Source organism: Lynx rufus, unplaced genomic scaffold (assembly GCF_022079265.1).
Source record: "Lynx rufus isolate CCGP_SWC_20201006 ecotype Redwood Valley unplaced genomic scaffold, mLynRuf1.p SCAF_15, whole genome shotgun sequence".
Lineage (NCBI taxonomy): Eukaryota > Metazoa > Chordata > Mammalia > Carnivora > Felidae > Lynx > Lynx rufus.
This window is the reverse complement of record NW_025814829.1, coordinates 51,325,516-51,343,380: the sequence shown is the minus strand read 5'-3', so window position 1 is coordinate 51,343,380 and position 17,865 is coordinate 51,325,516. Positions and strand designations below refer to the sequence as shown.

The 17,865-nt window shown below is 38.9% G+C and overlaps 1 protein-coding gene across 11 annotated transcripts in view; it reads left to right on the top strand.

Annotated features, from left to right (window-relative positions):
• The window catches only part of FIRRM (FIGNL1 interacting regulator of recombination and mitosis), an 82,319-nt gene that overhangs the window by 43,517 nt on the left and 20,937 nt on the right, over window positions 1-17,865 (top strand). For all 11 annotated transcript variants that reach the window (XR_006961648.1, XR_006961649.1, XM_047077009.1 and 8 more), the window contains 8 exons: window positions 283-367; window positions 2,252-2,390; window positions 9,518-9,598; window positions 11,026-11,090; window positions 14,743-14,891; window positions 15,161-15,290; window positions 16,806-16,992; window positions 17,737-17,819. Coding sequence is in view for 9 of the 11 variants with exons in the window: in XM_047077009.1 (XP_046932965.1) it covers window positions 283-367; window positions 2,252-2,390; window positions 9,518-9,598; window positions 11,026-11,090; window positions 14,743-14,891; window positions 15,161-15,290; window positions 16,806-16,992; window positions 17,737-17,819 (919 nt within the window). In the remaining 2 variants the exon portion in view is untranslated. The remainder of the gene's footprint in view (window positions 1-282; window positions 368-2,251; window positions 2,391-9,517; window positions 9,599-11,025; window positions 11,091-14,742; window positions 14,892-15,160; window positions 15,291-16,805; window positions 16,993-17,736; window positions 17,820-17,865) is intronic.

The window sequence follows — 17,865 nt, the reverse complement described above, 5'->3', positions numbered from 1 at the left end:
TAGGGCACAACTTTTATTCCACCGAACATTTTAGTTTTATTTAGATCACTTAGTTTTATTTAGGTAGGTGTAAATGTCAAAAATTAATTTTCTGTATTTATAAAAACAGATCAAAAGTGTGATACTTACTTTTAATAATTATTCTGAATCCGTTTTTTTCTAATTGCATTACCTAATTTAACAGATGTCAAAATTCTTCAGTAGATATGTTTAAATATAGGGCAAACTCACCCCATATGACATTTGAGTGTCCTAAGAGTTCTGTTCTCTTTTTTTTTATAGTTATTCATTCATTGTTGGATATCTGCTCTGTTATTTCCAGCATGGACCATGCATTTCATGCTAATACTTGGAAATTTATAATTAAGTAAGTTGTTTTTCTTTGCTTTTACTTTTTGTGATGTATTTTCTATATTCCAATTCTTAATTATTTGTAAGTTTTTGTAGATTGCATTTTAAAACATTTTTGTATGGGTATGTATAAATAATGTTTACTGACGCTGCTGTCTGGTAATTCACATATTGTAATGTAGCTCCCAAACCGAATTGGACTTCTCCACTGTGCTACTTCTAAAATTAAAAAAAGATTTAGACTTTGTTACTAGTACTTCTGAAATAATGGGCCATGGGCCTTAACCACTTGACTACTGCTACTGTAATTTAACCCATCAAGTGTTTTGTTTCCAGGCTTAGATAAATAGTCATAATTAGAGCTAAATATAATCCCTTTGTTATATGCCTTTGAGTTGTTGAAGTTTAATTTCACTTATAAAGTAATTTTAGCTAGAGTGTTACGAAGGGTTACCAGGGAGAGTACCCATCAGATTCTCGGGGGTGGGAAGAGGTAGACTTGAGATGTAAAATGGCTAAGAGTCTCTACTTTATACACACGCATAAAACATTAAAGGCCAGTGTAGTATTTTTAGGTGTTAGATACTTCTCTTGCACCACCAGGAGGTTACTAATTTGCCAACAAGTAAAGGTGCAGTGGTTAAAAGTGTCAACCCAGAGCCCATACTGCATGTGTTTGAATCCATTCTGAAATCACTTCCTCTTCCTGAGCACTCGGACAAGATGGTTAACTTCTCTGAGCCTTAGTTTGCTTATATGAAAATGGGAGTAATAACAATAGCACCTTCTTGGTGGGTTTATAGTGAGAGTTAATTTGAGTGTATCGATATGAAATGCTTACAACTCTGCATGGCACGTAGCAAGTGCCTAATGAACTACCACATTATCATCATTATCAAATATTTTCTACTCCTGGACCCTTCCAATTCATTTGCTAGCCAGTGTTCAGTCTGATCTTTTGAAAATGTAAATTAGATCATGTCACTCTACTGCTTAAGATCCATCCCAGTTTACTAAGAGATACAACTTCATCCTCTCCAGCCTCTGCCTTCTTCACCAGCTCATCTCTGCTGCTCTCTCCCTGCTCTTACTTCCTCAAACATACCAAACTCTCCAATCCTGGGGCCTCCTCATGCTCTTTCCCTCTGCCTGGGATGTTCCTCTCCCATAGGCCACACCTAGCTGACTCCTGCTTATCTTTTCAGTTCGCAGCTTCAGCGTTACATCCTCAAGGTAACTTTGATATTCTCACCCTGAGAATAAGTTATTTCAGGTCTCTCTATTGTAGCACCCTGGACTTTTCTATCTCAGCATTTATCACAACTGTAATTATTCTTAAAATTATGTGATGTTCTCTCTTGTGCTAGACCAGAAGTTCCATGCAGGCAGGGCAGAGATTGTGTTTTCATTCACTTCTCCATCCCCAGGGTCTAGCAGAATAGCTGGAGCATTAAATTCAATTAACATTTTATAAGGAGCAATAAAAAAATAGCCACTTACTAAGCTAACATGACACCTTCAGAAGTAGCATCAGCATATCTTGATTATGACATGTCTAATATATATATGATCCATTGTGATTTTTACATGTTACTTCAAGTCCTAGTTCTTTTTTTTTTTTTTTTTTTTAATGTTTTCACGTTTATTATTGAGAGACAGAGAGCATGAGCATGGGAGGGGCAGAGAGAGGGGGAGACCCACAATCCGAAGCAGGCTCCAGGCTCCGAGCTGTCAGCACAGAGTCCAACGCGGGGCTCGAACTCACAAACCGTGAGATCATGACCTGAGCTGAAGTCGGACGCTTAACCAACTGAGCCACCCAGGTGCCCCTCAAGTCCTATTTCTATGGTCCTATGTTACTTGATGTATTACTTGTGATTGTTTCTTTTTATTCATTTAGGCAGAGCCTTAAGCACCAGTCGGTTATAAAGAGTCAGCTGAAACACAAAGATATAATTACCAGCTTGTGTGAAGACATTCTTTTCTCCTTCCATTCGTGTTTACAGTTAGCTGAGCAGATGACGCAGTCAGATGCACAGGTAAAATAGAGTCTAAACAGCACGTTGAACAGTCGTTCTTTTCTCCTTTGGCAGTTAACTAAATCTCATTTGAATCTATGGATCGGTTTACCTTAAAGGATTTTCACTTATTTTGTTTTTGTTTTTTTCAATCTAGGATTATTTACAGCCCGTGATTACTTTTCACCCCAAACATTGCATTAGACTCTGCCAGCTCTTATTCCCTCTAGAGACTAGTTGTTCCCTTTATACATAATGACTGGTTGGTTGAGGCACTCCCCTCAGAATCCTTTGATTCTTTTCTACCCTCGGACAAAAATCTAACTCCTTAGTCCTGTGTTCACTTAAGGTCATCTTGATACAGCCACAGTCAGCCTCTTTTTCACCAATCTGTCGCAACCTGTAATGATGTGATATATAACTTTCCTGGGCATATGTATGTATCGGTGTTTTCAGATTGATGCGCGCTTACATTTATTTTGATTTCAGAAAGTTACAGCGTTGAATGGACATCCCATTCATGAAACATACTGTACTGTAAAAATTTGTAATAAGCTTATTGGGAATTATGGTTCATTTTCCTAAATCGATTTATACATAGTGCCTTTTGTTCTCAGACTAGCCCTTTAAATTTTATTTAACTCATAATGACCCTAAATTATAGGACTGATAGTGGTCAGGACCTAAGAGTTGTATGTAATAACTTCAGTGGGAAAATGAGTTAAATATTTCTTCCTTAAAGTAACCGTAACCTCCTTTCCTGCTGTAGACTTGCTAACTGATACAGGCAATTCCTTTGTACCTGTGCTCCTTCCTGCCTTGCCTCCAGGCGGGTGGGCACGTAAGGATTCATCCCTTTCCTAAGCACTGTTTGCAATTCCTGGGGCAGAGATGATCTGGAAAGACAGACCCTAGGGGAGGATGGGAGTTTGAAACTGAGGTTGGTAAGAACGAACTGAGGAGTGGCTTTAGGAAGGGGCTAACCTTTTCCTTCTTGCTTCTCTTTCTCTTATCTGTTCTCCCCTTACATCTGTTTTCCCCTGTTGTTTTCCATCCCCACTTCTGTCCTTCTAGTGCCCTTGCCAATTCCCCTCACCTTCCTGTGAGGAGGAGACATTTGGTTGGGTATCTCGTGTCAGTGGCAGGAAGGCTGTTTTCTTCTCCACCTTTATCCTCAACCCCGACCTTCTCTTTTCCCAGTTTCCTTCTTGCTTAACTTGACCCCACAGACTCTCCAGCTAGTGCTGGGAAAGTAAGATTAGACAGAGATTGCGGGACAGGAGAGAGACAGGGAGAGCCCAAGCAATAGTATAGTGGAAGAGAAAAGAAGTCCTGAGGCCTGACTAGGGTGGCTCTTTGTACACAAAGTATTTAAGTTCAGCTTGTTAGAAACGGCTTGTATATAGAAATCAAAGAATTTAAATTATATGGAGCGCTTGGGTGGCTCAGTTGATTGGGCATCTGACTTCGGCTCAGGTCATGATCTTAAGGTCCGTGAGTTCAAGCCCTGCGTTGGGCTCTGTGCTGACAGCTCAGAGCCTGGAGCCTGTTTCAGATTCTGTGTCTCCCTGTCTCTCTGCCCCTCCCCTGCTCACGCTCTGTCTCTATCTCTCTCAAAAATAAACAAACATGAAAAAAAAACTTTTTTTAAAGAATTTAAATTATAAACTTTCCTAACTGCCCAAGGAAATTTTCATGTATTCCCTTGTGAAAATTTGGGACTGATAAAGTGACTAACACTACTGACTGCCCACTGCCTGAAAGGGAGCTTTGAGATGGTCTGTGTAGGTTGTCCGTTTTGAACTCATAATTCTGGTCAGCAGCGCCCTCTGCTGTTCACTATTGGTATTTATTGAGGAATTGACCGATTTATATTAAAGTCCTGAAGCAGTTTTCTCACTTCGTTTTCAAAAACATCAAAATAAAACCACCAGATTTAATAGCTAATATACTACTTTTGGAAGCATACAGATGTATCAGTCCCTGTATCAGGTTCCCTGCGCTGCCATAACAAACCACAAACTGGGTGCCTTGAAACAGCAGGAATTTATTCTCCCATGGTTCTCGAGGAGAGAAGTCTGAGATATAGCAGGAGGACCATGTTCTCTCGAAGGCTCTAGGGTAGAGTCTGCTCCATCTCTTAGTTTCTGGTGTCACTGACATTCCTTGGCTCGCAGCTGTAGAACTCCATGCTCCGGCTCCCATCGTCATGTGGTGTTCTCCCCCCGTGTCTTCACCTCATCTTCATGTAAGGACACCAGTCATTCAGAATTGAGGGTACACCTTACTCCAGTGTAACCTCATCTTAATGGATTATATCTGTGATGACCCTGTTTCTAAATAAAGTCACATTCTTAGGTACTGGAGATTAAGCTTCAACATATCTTTTTAGGGGACACAGTTCAACCTGTAACAGCTCCTAAGATTGATATTTATTTTCTCGTAAGTCTTGAACAGGTTCAAAAAGAGAATGTCATATTAGATTTCTTAACATACAGTTTTTTAACCACAAATGATTTAGTTTTTCTATAAAGATAAGGAAATTTATTTGTAAGGCTCTTAAATATAAATTTAATTTCCACTGTAAATGCTACTTTTGTCTATATAATGCTTGTAAAATTTGTATTTAGAGAATAAATATACTTTTTTACATATAAATATATGGCTTACTCTAAATGTGTAAATATAAAATACCTTATTTTTAAATGAAGTATCGTTGACTTACTGTTTAGTTTCAGATGTACAACAGTGACTTGACATTTGTGTATACTTTATGAAGTGCTCAGCACAATAAATAGTTACCATTTGTTGCCATGCAGCGTTATTACAATGCCATTGGTTATATTTCCTATGCTGCACCTTTCATCCCTATAACTTTTCATTCCATAACTGGAAGCCTGTGCCTCCCACTGACCTTCTCCCTGTTCGGGCATCCTCCTACTCCCCCTCCCCACCCCCACCTCTGGCAACCACCAGTTTGTTCTTTACACTTATGAGCCTGTTTCGGTTTTATTTTGTTTGTTTTGTTTTTTAGATTCCACATATAAGTGACATCATACGGTATTTGTCTTTCTGTGACTTCACTTAGCATAATATTCTCTAGTCCATCCATGTTGTCCCAAAGGGCAAAATTTCGTTCTTTTTTGTGGCTGAGTAATATTCTGTGGTATATATATTTATATACTACATCTTTATCCATCTGTAGTTGGAAACTTAGGTTCCTTCTATATCTGGGCTATTGTAAATAATACTGCTATAAACATCAGGGCGCATGTATCTTTTTGAATTAACATTTTTGTTTTCTTCAAAAACCCAGACATGGGATAATTGATTGTATGGCTTCTATTTTTAATTTTTTGAAGAACCACCGTACTATTTTCCATTGTGTCTGTACTGATTTACATTCTGACCAACACACACTGTGGTCAGTTTGTGTTCCCACCAACAGTGCATGAGGATTCCCTTTTCTCTGTATCTTCACCAGCCCTTGTTCTTTCTTTTTTTTTTTTTTATACTAGCGTTTCTGACAGGTGTGAGATGATATCTCATTGTGGTTTTGATTTACATTTTCCTGATGATGTGTGACGCTGAGCATCTTTTCATGTGCCTGTTAATCATCTGTACGTCTTCTTTGGAAAGTTATCTATTCAAGTCCTCTACCCATTCTTAGTTTGTTTTTTTGGTGTTGAGTTGTAGGAGTTGTTTATGTGTTTTAGATATTAACCCCTTATTGGTTATATCATTTGCAACTATCTTCTCCCATTCAGTAGGTTGCCTTTCGTTTTGTTGGTAATAAACGTGTACTTTTATATCTATATGCCTATGCTTAACTTTATTGCATGCTGCATTTAGATTTTATTAGTATTTTTGTTTTATTTAAAGAAAGGATGCTCAGTATTTTGAAACACTGAAAATGATCTTCCTTGCTTATATCTTCACCCCTTTTCGTTGACACTGGGATGCAAACTTTTTGTTTTGAACTATTCAGTAAATCGAGATGGGATAATCAGTTGTACACTCACTTTTGAAAATGTCAGAATAAAAGCTCTATATTTAACTAGTATGCTTGGTAATGAAGGAAAACTAGATCCTTCAACCAAATCTGTACAATGTCTCCTTGAATGAGAAAGAAAAATTGAAAGTAGGCAAACATAATAAGTAGTGTGTCACTGGCCATTCATTTCATAAGCATTTCCAGAGTGCTTATTCTGTGTAAGTTAGATTTTCTGCCTTCAACAATTTATAGTCTAGGACAGGAGAACAATAAACAGGTAATTATAGAATAATTATCTTTGGAGAACTGGGTGTTGGCTTGTGGGAGTAAAGGTAGGAATCCAGTCATGAAGTCAGGGAAGATTTCTTGTGAATGACATCTAAGCTTAACATTTCTTTTTTCTTTTTTTAATGTTTATTTATTTTGAGAGAGAGAGAGAGAGAGTGTGCAACTTTGGGGGAGGAGCAGAGAGAAAGGGGGAGAGAGAATCCCAAGCAGGCTCCACACTCTGCACCCAGTCTTACGACCTTGAGAGCATGACCTGAGCCGAAATCAAGAGACACTTAAGCCCTTAAGCTTAAGATTTCTCGTTGAGTGTAGGGGTACTGGGTGGCTCAGTCAGTTAAATGTCTGACTTCTGCTCAGGTCATGATCTCACAGTTTGTGAGTTCGAGCCCCACATTGGATTCTGTGCTGATAGTGCAGAGCCTGCTTGGGATTCATACTCTCTCTTTTTCTCTCTCTCCCTCTCTCCCCATCTCTGTCTCCCTCTGCCCCTCCTCCACTTTCCCTCTCTATATCTCAAATTAAATAAAACTTTAAAAAAAAGATTTAAGTGTATTATAAGGTCAGTGTAGATTCATAGCACTCTGTTAAGAAAATTCATGTTTGTTATTATCAGGAAGGTGAATTTTCATCGAACCTATTTCTGCTGAGGACTGTTTACTGTTTCCAGATATTTTCAATAAAGGTCAAAATTAAGGGTCATATTTAATTAATGAATCATCCATTTCTGTTTTGATTGGTTTATTTAAGGTTTTGCTGTATTGGAAAGGAATCCAACGTAATCGATTAACATTAAAGTTAGTATATGCTATTTCGTATGAAATTATTCTCAGAATTAAAGACAATAAGGAATCTGTTTGGCTTAAGTTTATGGTACTGATTAAAGCTTTTTGGATTATACTGTGTATTACACATTGGAGTGACAAAGCAACCCACGTTTATTGAGTTAAGTTGCCCAAAGTGTCAGGCACTGTGTAAACCTCACTTTAAACTATGGTATAAGGCACACATTGCAGCCTCATAGAGAGGTTTAATAACCTTCTCAGGGTATGTAGCAGTTGTGATAGGGCCAGGATTTCAGTCCAGGCAGGATGACTCCGTAGTCTCTACCTCCCCTGCAAGCACATAGCTAACTTGGCATTACCCACTGTTGTATCATTTTACAAATGTAATATATACTCACAAAATCCTCACATGTTACAGAAATATTTAACGTGGAAAGTGAAATCCTACTTTCATCTTCTAGAGAGAACCGTAGGTAAAGTTTTGATTTATTTTTGTGGGGTTAGGAAGCAAATATTAACATTTTATAACGCATTTTAAAATAATAGGATTATATACATATTGTTTTGCAACTTGATATTTTACTTAATTACCTCAGGGCTTTGTATGTCTGAAGATAAATCTACCCAAATCTTTTTTTTTTTTTTAATGAATTCATTTTTAGGAGAGAGCAAGTGGGAGTGGAGCAGAGAGTGAGGGAGAGAGAGGACCCAAGCAGGCTCCGCACTGTTAGCGTAGAGCCCTACACAGGACTCGAACTCCTGACCTGGGAGATCATCAGCTGAGCTGAAACCAAGAGCCGGCCGTTTTACTTGACTGAGCCACCAAGGCGCCCCACCCCCAATTCTTTTTATTAATAGCTTTATGCAATTATTTATGAAAATACCTTGAATTTATTTACCCATTCTCTAGTTGATGGATGCTTGGTTCATTTCAGTTTTCACTATATAAAAATGTTGCATTGCATTTCTGTGCTAGCTAGCATGTATTTCTTCTGTTTTCTTTTTTTGAGAGAGAGAGAGCCTGAGTGGGGGAAAATGTCAGGGGAAGAGAGAGTTGTTTTTTAATTCTTGTTTTGTTTTGTTTATCCGTTTTGAGAGAGAGAGAAAGAGCAGGAGCAAGGGAGGGGCAAGAGAGAAACCCAGGCAGGTGCCGCGCTGTCAGTGCAAAGCCCAACACCAGGTTTGAACTCACACCGTGAAATCATGACCTGAGCCAAGAGTCAGGCTTAACTGACTGAGCCACCCAGGTGCCCTGAGAGAGAGAGAGAGAGAGAGAGAGAGAGGGAATATGAATCTTAAGCAGGCTCCATGCTCATTGTGGAGCCCGATACAGAACTCCATCCCATGACTCTGGGATCATGACCTCAACCAAAACCAAGAATTGGACACTCAACTGACTGAGCCACTTAGGCGCCCCTGTGCAAGCTAGTATTTCTGTAGGATCTAAGTGGAACTACTACTGTGTCAAGGGAATTCAATACTTTAGCTTTGAAAAATAATAATGCAAAGACTGTATTTTATGCTCCCATGAACGATAAAGTGGGTGTTACCCCACTTCTTCAGCAACTTTTCGATATTATCAGTCTTTTTTATGTTTGCTAATAGCCCGCCCCCTTTCCCTTTAAAAGATATCTAATCAGGTTGTAAATTGAATTCTTTCAATATTAGTTTATTGGCAACTTGTATTTTCTTTTCTTTGAACTGACATGAGAAGTCTTTTATCTGTTTTCTTTCATATATCATTCTTTTATTGGTTGGAGACTTTTTTGATCATCTGTTTGCTCTCCATATAGCAAAACATAATAAGGTAGTTAAATTTCTTTTACTTTCAGATCAACCAGGGATGACCACCCCTTTTGCTGTTATAAAGTAAAATTTATTTTCAGTAGAGTTTAATTTTTTGAAATATCTCTATCATTTAATGTTTATGTTGCTCCTAACAATTCAGAGAGTTATGTTTACTTGGAAAATGCTTATGCTCTGTTTATTAAGAAATCTTCTTAGAAAATACTGTCTCATTTACAAGCTTAGCTAATTTCTTACTCTTTTCTTATTTATTATGCTTTTTTCCTTTTTTGGAACAGGATAATGCTGACTATAGATTGTTTCAGAAAACACTCAAATTGTGTCGCTTCTTTGCCAACTCCCTTTTGCACTATACTAAGGTAAGGCTTATTTTGTTAAATGTGTAAATGTGAAATCTATAATAAATTATAAATTGTCCTGTTTTTATCATTCCTGCCAAAAGATCAATCTGTTGAAGTTATTTTGTGAAGAATATGTTTTATAGGTTTTTAAAAAATACTGTTATTAAATGTTGAGCACCTGTTATATCATTTAACTTGCTACCATCATGTTACTATTTTTATTCAATTCTCTGGAAAAATCAGTTCTTTAAGTATAAATACAAATAAAATTACTTCTATAAGCACAAGTCAGTTATCAGAACATAATTCAATTTGGCTTTAAATACTGTTCACAAATTACTTTTACTATATTTCTGAATTTTTTAATTATTAAAGTTGAAATGTTCAAAGTTGTAAAGCTGTATAATAATTTAAAGTAGACTTGCATATTTGGGAGTCCTTAAGATAGTAGTGATAGTTGAAGATATCTGGATGGAGTAGATAAGTTATCAAGGAAGATTATTTGGAGAGAAGAGCAGAGAATGCTTATAGCACCCGGTGCAGGAAATGTCACTAATACATATTGGTGATTTAAAAAAAAAACAACTGTTGGTTGTCTGTGTAGAATTTGTCTTTAACTTCGTCTTCCTCTCTTTGGCGGAAAAGATGAGGGTCTCCAGTGACTGTTTCTTGTAGTTGGGACTCCCTCGCAGGCACACACACTACCAGCACATTGCCCTCCTATTGGGTGTGCTGCCCGAGCTGGTCTGGGCATGTGCCACTTCCCGGTTGGCTGCTCGCACCCTGGGTTCCCTGCAGCTGGCAGGGCCCGTGGTGGGAGGGTCCTGGCACCAATGGCACTTGATGGGTGGTTACCCATCTGATAATTTGCTTGGTGTGTAGGAGGCAAAATTACACCTAATCATGCCCTTTTTAATCATTTCTTTTCTCTCAGGAATTTTTAATTTTTAAAAAAGAAAAATCAGCTTTTTTCTGTACCCTATATTACACCAGGAACTATTTATTTTACTTCCTGAGAGGTAGCCTAACCATAATGGAGCTGCACAACTGTGCTTGAATCCTAGCCATGCTGGTTTTTAGCTGTGAGACTTGATTGAGTTACTTGATACTTTAGCTTTAGCTTTCTGTTCTGTGAATTGAATCTAAGATTTTTGAGAGGACTAAAATTAAATAAAGTGATACGAAGTGCCTTGCTACGTGTGTACTGAGCGCTTAGTAGGTTCTCAGGAAGCGATCTCTGCTAATTGTGGTTGTAGTGACAGTTTTAACAGCAAATTAGGTGCTGATTAGCCTCATCCTCCTTGTTGTCTTCGTGTAAGAACCTCTTTTTTTTTCTTTAATGCGGCACATCCAGGATTTTATTTTATTTTGCATGTCTTTGTGAGGGGATGTGTATTAGAAAACCACAGCGCATTCAAAGAATGAATAGAGTTGTTTTATTTTAGGAATTTCTTCCTTTACTCTCTGATTCTTGCTGCACATTGCACCAGCTTTATCTTCAGATACACAGGTAAGAAGAATGCCATGTGATCATTAAAATGTAACAGTGCCACTGTTGGTGGGAATGCAAATTGGTGCAGCCGCTCTGGAAAGCAGTGTGGAGGTTCCTCAGAAAATTAAAAATAGACCTACCCTATGACCCAGCAATAGCACTGCTAGGAATTTACCCAAGGGATACAGGAGTACTGATGCATAGGGGCACTTGTACCCCAATGTTCATAGCAGCACTGTCAACAATAGCCAAATTGTGGAAAGAGCCTAAATGTCCATCAACTGATGAATGGATAAAGAAATTGTGGTTTATATACACAATGGAATACTACGTGGCAATGAGAAAAAGTGAAATATGGCCTTTTGTAGCAACGTGGATGGAACTGGAGAGTGTGATGCTAAGTGAAATAAGCCATACAGAGAAAGACAGATACCATATGGTTTCACTCTTATGTGGATCCTGAGAAACTTAACAGGAACCCATGGGGGAGGGGAAGGAAAAAAAAAAAAAAAAGACGTTAGAGTGGGAGAGAGCCAAAGCATAAGAGACTGTTAAAAACTGAGAACAAACTGAGGGTTGATGGGGGGTGGGAGGGAGGGGAGGGTGGGTGATGGGTATTGAGGAGGGCACCTTTTGGGATGAGCACTGGGTGTTGTATGGAAACCCATTTGTCAATAAATTTCATATATATAAAAAAAAATAATAAAAATAAATAAAAATAAATAAAAATAAAATGTAACAGTGCCATTTGAACTGTGCAGAGATCAAGCATATGCCATTCAAAATAAAACATGAAAGTAATTTTTTTTTTACTGTTTCAGTAAACTTTTAACTGCTTGCTTAAAATAATTAGATGTGGCAGCTTTTAAAGAATAGATTCCATGTGAGTTTTACTTACTCTTAACTAGTATCTTGTACCCGAGTGATGAATAATTGGTATGGTGATAAATACTAAAGGCAAAAAAAAAAAAAAAAAAGCCTCTGTATACATGGATGTATTGTTCTTTATCGTTGTAAATTTTTATTTTAACTTCTGTGAGATTTAAGATGTGTAGTAGTTAACTCCATCTGAGGGAAAACATTGAAATCCAGAAAAGTATTATTTAGATAGGGGCTGAGCAACATGTGAAATTGACAGACCCTCCAAAGAGCCCTCCGTTTGACATTAAGATACTCTGTCATCTCATTTGTCCAGCAGTGCTTTCTAGTCTTCTAGACACCTTTTTCATACCTCTCCCTCCTCAAATTTCCCACATCTCTGACACCTCCTCCCCATTCCCCGTTGCCAGTTAACGTCCTCACTGAGTATGTCACTGAGAAGGCATGGCTTCCTCCGCTCATTGACTGTCCCGCCTGTGTCTCGGTCCATGTGGTCGCTGACCCGTGAGTGAGTGTCCGCGCCCGCCTAAGGCCGGCCTGTACGCGCTGGTCCCCTGAACTCGCCTGCTCAGGGGTCTCTCTCTAGCAGTTGTTCCCTTCCCTCTTGCATCACCAGTCTTCCCTCCTACTAGGCCTTTCTCATCTGGATACCAGCATGCGGTTACTTTCCCCGTGGTCGACATCGTAAGAATACAGAACAACACCTCTCGAGTCCACAGCCTCCTCCAATGCCTTCCCATTTCTCTGCCTCTGTTTACAGCAAAAGTCCCAGGAGTTGTCTGTCTATACCGCTGTCTCTACCTTTTTTCTTGGGGCCATTCTAGTCAGGCTGTCGATGCCACCACTTCGCCAAAACAGCTCTTGTCAAGCTCGTCAGTGACGTCCACATTTGCTACATCTGGTGGTCAGTTTTAAGCCTCCGCTTATGTAACCTGTTCACAGCGCTTGACCCTCCCTTTTGCACTTCCTTCCGTTGGCTTGTAGGTACCTCTCCCTCTTGTTCTCTTCTGACCTCATGGCTGTGCCTTCTCAGCAGGTCCTCTTCTCGGCTTCAGCTGGGTGGCCTGAGCGGCCAGTCCCCAGGCAACTTCGTACTTCAAACTCATCAGGCCGAAATACCTGGTCATCTCTGACACTTTTCCTTGTTTTCGTATCCACATCTCGCCCAATAACAAATTGTCAGTGTCACCTCCAGTATAAATAGATATACCTAGTATATGGGTTCAGTATGTATGTATACAGGACCCAGCCAGTTCTCACCACCAGAACTGCTCACATCTGATGTCACCCATTATTGTTTCTTACCTGGGTTTCCACGGAGAGCATCCCACCCACTGTCTCCCTCCTCCCTTGTCTCCCTCTAGTCTGTCGTCCATACCATAGTCAAAGTGAGCGATAAGACATTAAGGAGATCATGGGACTTTGCTGTACAAACCTTCAAATGATTAATATTTGTTATATTATGGATTTACTTGCTTCCTTGTTTGCTAACTGCCCCCCTTCGTTAGCATGTGAACTTTGTAAAGGCAGTGATCTGGTACGTTCTGTTTACCACTGTGTTACCTGCTTCTGGAACATTGCATGGAGCGTATACACAGGCATTTAATAAACAGCTGTCACATAAATCAATTTAAAAATACACCATTTGATTGAGGAGCACTTGGGAGGCTCAGTCAGTTAAGCATCCGACTTCAGCTCAGGTCAGGCAGTTCGTGAGTTCAAGCCCCGCATCAGGCTCTGTGCTGACAGCTCAGAGCCTGGAGCCTGCTTCAGATTCTGTGTCTCCCTCTCTCTCTGTCCCTCCCCTACTTACAATCTCTCTCTGTCTCTGTCTCTCTCTCTCTCTCAAAATAAGTAAACGTTAAAAAAAATTTTGATTGAAAAACAAGTACTTGCTTTGATGCTTAGTAGCTATAGTTCAAGTCTGTGGAGTTTCATTACCTTTTATTTATGTATATCTTTCACCTTACTTATAATTTAATCTTCACAGCCACTCTGAATCAACACCACAAATGAAGAAACTGAGGTTCAAGGAGGTCAAATGAATGAACCAAACTCAAGCAACTAATAATTGACAGACTGTTGCTTTTTCCATCACACTTCAAAGGCCTCAAATGTGTATCTTAAGTGCATCCCTTCAAATGCTGTTATCTCCTGCTAGACAGGGTTTTCTCAAGTACCCTCAAGTTTGCCACAATTAAAATAACATGGCAGAAAGTACTGAATACACATCTTATTTCACATAAATTTGGCTGAAGTTTCGTTTTAACTGTACCTCCTGAAACATCTTCCATGAAAAAGTCTTTGCATCTTCCTTCAGGACTAGTATACCATTTAATTCTCACAAAGCCCTTGTTTCTGAGCATTATTTCCTAGTAAATTCAGCATTCTGCGTTATTTTAAAACAACTTTTAATAGAAGTGTGTAAGCCAGTATTTATCAGAAATACCTTTCTATATGTAATGTTTTTCCTGGTTATTTGGTAATTCATATTTTCATGGTCTTTTTTTAAGGACACTGCTGTCAAAATGGTATTAAAATGCATCAAAACAATACCAAAGATTTCTATAAGATTATAAAACTTAATTTTGTGGAATTATAGTCATGTTATTTAGTTTGGAGGTCCTCATACAATTGTGGTATCAATTTAGTACCTTGAATTTTGTTATAAAATACATGCTACTTATTTTTTCTGTATTTTCACTGCTAGAAGATGAATTTATAATAACTCATGTCTACCTAAAATTAGGAGAGACCTATTAATGGATGCATTTTTTCCCTGCCTTTCCAGCAAGTTTCCTCCAAGCCTATATGCTGCCAGGATTTCTAAAGCACAACAGGAGGAAATAGCAGGGACTTTCCTAGTTACACTGGATCCTCTCATCAGTCAGCTTCTCACATTTCAACCTTTCGTGCAGGTGGTTTTGGATAGTAAGTTAGGTAAGCTTCAAAACAGATTTAATTTTAAACCCTTCAGTAATTATTGCATGTTAGAGATGGGGTTATTTCCCTTACATAATCAATCATCCCTTTTAAAAATTTTATTTAAAATTCCTTCTATTTTTTTTTAAATGAAAAATATGTTCCAAGAAAACAATTATGCCTCTACCTTCCTTTACACATCACGAGCAGATTTCTGTTGAAATTACGTAGAGTATGTTTTTACCAATTGGTTGTAACTTAACGAATGTGTTCTTATTACGTGTGAGAGCTGCCATGTGAACTGCAGTTCCCACAGTGTCTTCTGCTGGTTGTCGTCATGGACAAGCTGCCCTCTCAGCCCGAGGATGTGCAGGCCCTGTGGTGCACAGAACGCCAGCTCCTGGAAGCGAAAACCAGGTAGCTGACACGGTGGTGGTGATGTTCAGTCATGCTAGAGAGGGTTTCGAATGTCCGCCATTGGGAATGAATTTGAAGTTAAGGTCTTCCAGTTAATTATTCCTGTGTAGACCTCATCTGTATTGCTACTAATAAATATAGATTCAAAATATATAAACCTATAACAGATGCTAAAAATATTTGCAGTGTTTTAGAAGGTTTTGACTAATACTCAGTGTTATAAACGCTGAGAGTAATAGAGCAGATGCATTTACTAACATTTAAAACTGAGCTCTGAGAAACAATGCTCTATGCTGTAAGTTCCCTCCCGGGAGATTTCACGCGTATTTGTCCCCCTTGCCACCGCCAGGCAGTAGTCTTACTCCCTGGGTTATACCTGCTGTAATGTCTGCCCTCTCCTCTAGCCCGTGCCGCGTGCCACCCACCCGGTTAGTCCCCCTGAAGCCCAACTGTGAGCCTCCTGTTCTCAAAAACAAAAGTGTGATGGCGGAACCGCTTAGCTTTGCATCTTAAGTCCATCGCATTCTGCCGCCATCACCCATTTTTGCTGCTCGTCCTGTCGCTTGCTTGCTCTAGTCATGCTGGTTACTGCTGCCTGCCTTTTCCTCGTGCTTTGTCTTCTCTGCCTGTTTATATTTTGCCTATTTCTAACTTGTTATTTAAATCCTCTATGAAGATTTCTTAAACCATTTCAATCTTACAATGACCCCTCTATCTTTTTATTTTAATGTTTATTTATTTTTGAGAGAGCAAGAGACAGAGTGTGAGCGAGGGAGGGGCAGAGAGAGAGGGAGACACAGAATCCGAAGCAGGCTTCAGGCTCTGAGCTGTCAGCACAGAGCCCGACGCGGGGCTCGAACTCACAAACCACAAGATTATGACCTGAGCCAAAGTCGGACGCTTACCTGACTGAGCCACCCAGGCGCCTCAGAATGACCCCTTTCTTATACCTATTTTCTATTTTATATAGAGTATCTAATCCATATTTAAATTTCAGGTTCTTTGATGACTTTTGTCTGTGACTTTGTGTAGTTCAGTACTATGATAAACATTTGGTTAGAAAAAAAAGGAAAAAAAGGTACAGAAAATTCTTTTCCTTTAAGAAATTTGTCGAACAGGGGCACCTGGGTGGCTCAGTCGGTTAAGTGTCCAACTTCATCTCAGGTCATGATTTCGCGGTCTGTGAGTTCAAACCCCGCGTTGGGCTCTGTGCTGACGGCTCAGCCTGGGGCCTGTTTCGAATTCTGTGTCTCCCTCTCTCTCTGACCCTCCCCTGTTCATGCTCTGTCTCTCTCTGTCTCAAAAATAAATAAACATTATAAAAAAAAAGAAATTTGTCAAACAATGATTATATTTTATTTTTATGGTTATGTATTCACACACAGTGGAAACTGTTGTTGATACCTACCTCTTGAGACATTTTGCTTTGCTAAAATAACCCTCCTTATGTCATATTATTATACCTGCTAATTATTAAAATGTTCATAATGTTCAGTGCTCTCAATGTCCCTGCAGGGTATCTCTATTCAAAGCCATTTTCTACAGTTTTGAGCAGTGTTCTGGTGAACTCTCTCTCCCTGTTCACCTACAAGGAGTAAAGAGTAAAGGGCAAGCGGAGGTTGCTGTCACCTTGTATCAGCATGTTTGTGTTCATCTGTGCACATTCGTTGCTTCCTTTCATCCCTCACTGTTTCCTGAGCTGGTAAGTTTGCTATCTGCTGGGCTACACTGAGACTACCCTTCTACTTTCTTTTCACTGAAGTTTTGATTTATATGCAGAAGAAAGGAACAGTTCATGTTTTCAGGTGTCATTCTCTGAGTTTGCACATTTCACCCTATAATTCAGTTGTGTCTTAGGAAATGGTAATCCTAGAGCCCTGTGGTATTCAGATGTAATGGTCAGCCAGAACATTTGAGAAAACATTTTAGGTGGCAAGATATGGAAATATGGAGTGAAAAGAGAAAAAATGTTCGAACTTTACCTAATTCTGTTCCATAAAGAGAAGGAGAAGTAAGTAGTAGATTGTAGTACCAAGTCTGTAGATCTTAGGCATAATGTTGAGTTTCTTTAACGGAATTAAATTAGAAAAGATGTTGCGAAAATTGTGGGGAAGAAATTCTTAGGATTTACATAAGGATCAGTATCCTTTAAGATGTTTTACAGTGGTTAATATCTAGCACTAGAATCTTTGTGGATCCTAATGATTGAGTAAACACATTTAAAATCACTTTGGAATCTCCATAGCCCAGCATAATGCTTAACATACAGTAGGTGCTCATCAATGTTGAGGCAATGGTGCTATATATAGGTTCTTTCAGATACTAGAGAGTTGAACCTTCCCATTGAGGATCTGTTGTTATTTGGATTGTGATGGTGTTTTGTTGTTTTATTTTGAGAAATGTAATAGTAATCATAATTTATCATGAACTTTCTGTTTTTCATTAGGATGTTGCTCTGTTGAATGCTGTGCTTAGTGCTAATCTGATCACCTCTTTGTTAGCTATGGATACATGGTGCTTCCTTTCACGGTACGATGTATTTTTTTGGTTTTTGGATTGATTTATAGTAGTAACT